Source organism: Apium graveolens, chromosome 3 (genome assembly GCF_009905375.1).
Source record: "Apium graveolens cultivar Ventura chromosome 3, ASM990537v1, whole genome shotgun sequence".
Classification (NCBI taxonomy): Eukaryota; Viridiplantae; Streptophyta; class Magnoliopsida; order Apiales; family Apiaceae; genus Apium; species Apium graveolens.
In genome coordinates this window covers 278,562,532-278,565,734 of record NC_133649.1, presented here as the reverse complement: position 1 = coordinate 278,565,734, position 3,203 = coordinate 278,562,532, and the positions used below count along the sequence as shown (strand labels likewise).

General features: G+C 47.5%; 1 protein-coding gene across 1 annotated transcript; it reads right to left on the bottom strand.

The window, feature by feature from the left end:
- Nucleotides 1–433: 433 nt before the first annotated feature.
- LOC141715068 (uncharacterized) lies at nt 434–1,852 on the bottom strand. Its single transcript, XM_074518553.1, has one exon. The coding sequence runs from the start codon at nt 1,850–1,852 to the stop codon at nt 434–436; it is 1,419 nt and encodes a 472-aa protein (XP_074374654.1).
- Between the last annotated feature and the right edge of the window lie 1,351 nt (nt 1,853–3,203).

Below are 3,203 nucleotides of genomic sequence, written 5' to 3'. Positions count from 1 at the left end.
TGTTGGAGACCTCGTCAAAGTTGGCCACTCTATGAGAGGGGGATCTAGTTTCTACCGGTAACCGGGCCTCGGTACCATAAGCAAGCTTGAATGGAGTCTCTCCGGTTCCCGTCCGGGAAGTAGTTCTGTATGACCATAAAACCTTAGGGAGTTCATCCGGCCAGTTCTTTTTAGAGTCTTCCAGTCTCTTTTCCAGACCTCGGAGTATGGTTCTGTTTGTGACCTCGACTTATCCATTTCCTTGTGGATGGGCCACAGATGCTTTTCTGTGCTTTATCCCGAGCTCTTTGAGATAGGCTTCAAAATCCGAACCCACGAACTGTGGCCTATTGTCCGAGATTAAAACTATCGGGATCCCGAACCTCATTACAATCATATCCACGAATTTGATGCAGTCTTGCTGATTGATGGTTCTCATAGCCTTGGCTTCCGCTCACTTAGTCATATAATCTATTGCTACCAGAACATAACGAAGATCCCCTTTTGCTCGAGGGAAAGGGCCCATGATGTCAATTCCCCAGACAGCGAATGGGATCGGGGAGAGAACGGACCCGGGGAGGCTTGAACCTTGTTTCGACACGTTGCTGAACTTTTGGCACTTGCTGTATTTCTTCACATAGGCAACTGAATCAGCGTGGATTGTGGGCCAATAGTAGCCTTGTCTGATGACTTTGTAGGCTAGAGCTTTAGCGGCTAAATGATCCCCACAGATTCCCTCGTGTACCTCCCGGAGACAATAATCTGCCTCATTCGGATCAACGCACTTTAAAGTCGGGGCAGAGAAAGTTCGCCGGTATAGCTGATTATCTTCTAAAAAGAAGCGGGCAGCCTTATACTTAAGGTTCCGTGCTTTGTTCTGGTCTTCCGGAAGGGTGTCGTCCTTAAGATAGGCTATGTAAGGAGTCATCCAGTTATCCGGGCTACTAATACATAATACCTCGGGCCGATCGGTGCTGGGGGCTCCGAGCTCCTCGAAGTAAACCGAGCTGCTTAAATCTGAAGTATTCTGGACGAGCTTGGATAATTTATCTGCCTTCGCATTGTCCTCTCTGTTTATCTGCAAGATGGTTGAGTCCGGGATGGTTTCCAGGATTGCCCTAACCATCTCCTGATACCGGGCCAATTTGGGATCTTTTTCGATATATTCACCATTGGTTTGCCTTACCACAATCTGAAAATCACTATAAATGGTTAAACTCCTTACCCCAAGGGATTTGGCTAACCTGAGTCCAGATAGTAGAGCTTCATATTCAGCCTGGTTGTTTGTTGCTTTGAAGGCGAAGATTATGGCCTGCTGGATTGTGAACCCGCCTGGGCTGGAAAGGATCAGGCCGGCTCCGGACCTTTTGGCTGTAGCCGAACCATCGACATGTAATGTCCAAGAATCCCGGTTGCTAGCCTCTTCTTCTCCGGATTGGGGTTTAGGTGTCTCCGGGACTTCCGGAAAGGTGCATTCCATGACGAATTCGGCCAGCGCCTGGGCCTTTATAGTTCTCCTCAGAATAAATTTGATATTGAATTGGCTCAATTCAATCGCCAAATTGACTAATCTCCCAAAGGCATCTGGCTTATGGACGATTTTGCGAAGCGGTTGATTAGTGATTACCCTGATTTCCTGGCCTTTGAAGTATTGCCTTAGCTTCCTGCTCGAGTGCACGAGAGCCAGTGCGAATTTTTCCAAGTTTGGGTACCGGGTTTCAGCGTCTTTCAGGACCTGACTTACATAGTATACCGGGCTCTGTGAACCATTTTCCTCCCGGATGAGTGCAGAAGATACTGCTCTTTCCTCGGCTGCAATGTAGAGATAAAGAGGCTCTCCGGGATTTGCTTTTGTAAGAATAGGCGGGTTCATCAGGTGTCGCTTGACTTCCAGGAACGCTGTTTGGAAATCCGGGGTCTAGTCGATCAGTTTTTTGTTCTGGGCTCCTTTTAACAGCTCGAAGAAAGGCAGGCACTTCTCTGCCTATTTTGGGATAAATCTTCGAAGGGCTACTAGGCATCCTGCCAGCTTTTGGATGTCCTTTTGAGTCCGGGGGACTGTCATTTCCATAATAGCTTTGATCTTCTCCGGATTGGCTTCTATTCCTCGTTCACTGACCAGAAAACCAAGAAACTTCCCGGAGGGGACCCCGAACGTGCATTTCTCTGGGTTCAACTTCATGTTATACTTCCTCAAATTGTCGAAACACTCCCTGAGGTCCTGGATGTGCTCTGGGATTGTGACCGACTTGGAGATCATGTCGTCAACATAAGATTCCATGTTCCTGCCCAGCTGATTTTGGAAGATGGTGTTCATCATTTTTTGGTATGTTGACCCGGCGTTGATTAACCCAAACGGCATCATAACAAAAGCGTAGACAGCCCGGTGTGTAATGAATGCCGTCTTCGCAATGTCTGCCGGATTCATCTTGACCTGGTTGTATCCCGAGAAAGCATCCATGAAGCTTAGCATTACATGGCCCGAGGTTGCGTCTATCAGTTGGTCAATATTGTGCAGGGGGTAGGAGTCTTTAGGGCACGCCGAATTGAGGCTTGTATAATCCACGCACATTCACCATTTTCCATTGGGTTTCTTGACCAGCACAACATTTGCTAGCCAATCTGGATACTTAATTTCACAGATTACGTCTGCTTTTAACAACTTTTCAACTTCTTGGTCGATTGCCTGCTATCTCTCAGGGGCAAAGTTCCTTCGTTTTTGCTTGATTGGTTTTTGCTTTGGATCTACATCCAGGCTGTGCATGACCACATATTCATCAATCCCCGGCATGTCTTTCAGGGACCTAGCGAACACGTCAGCGTATTCCTTTAGTAGATCGATGAGCTCCTTCTGGAATGTGGTTTCCAAGCCTTTGCCGATTTTAATTTTCCGGGTGGGGTTCCCGGGTTCCAAATCTACCTCGATTGTCTGTTGGGCAGGTTCTACCTTTGTCTTCTCCTTGCTCTCTATAAATTTCTGAATCCGGGCATCAGCGTTGGTTACGCTGTATCCGGAGTCTTCAATCATATTCACATCCAAACGGGCCCTTTTACTAAGGTGTTCTCGATGCTTCTTTCTGCTTTGTCCCTTGGTAGGGACATCATCTTCTTCCGGTTTTCCGGTTCCGTTTCTGCCATGACAAGTGCTTGACCATAGCATCTCCTTGTCATTTCCCTGTCTCCTTTCAATTCTCCAACGCCTCCCGGGGTGGGGAATTTGAGTT

Coding starts and splice junctions, on each gene's coding strand:
- LOC141715068 (XM_074518553.1), bottom strand. CDS start 1,852: ATGAACCCGCCTATTCTTACAAAAGCAAATCCCGGAGAGCCTCTTTAT.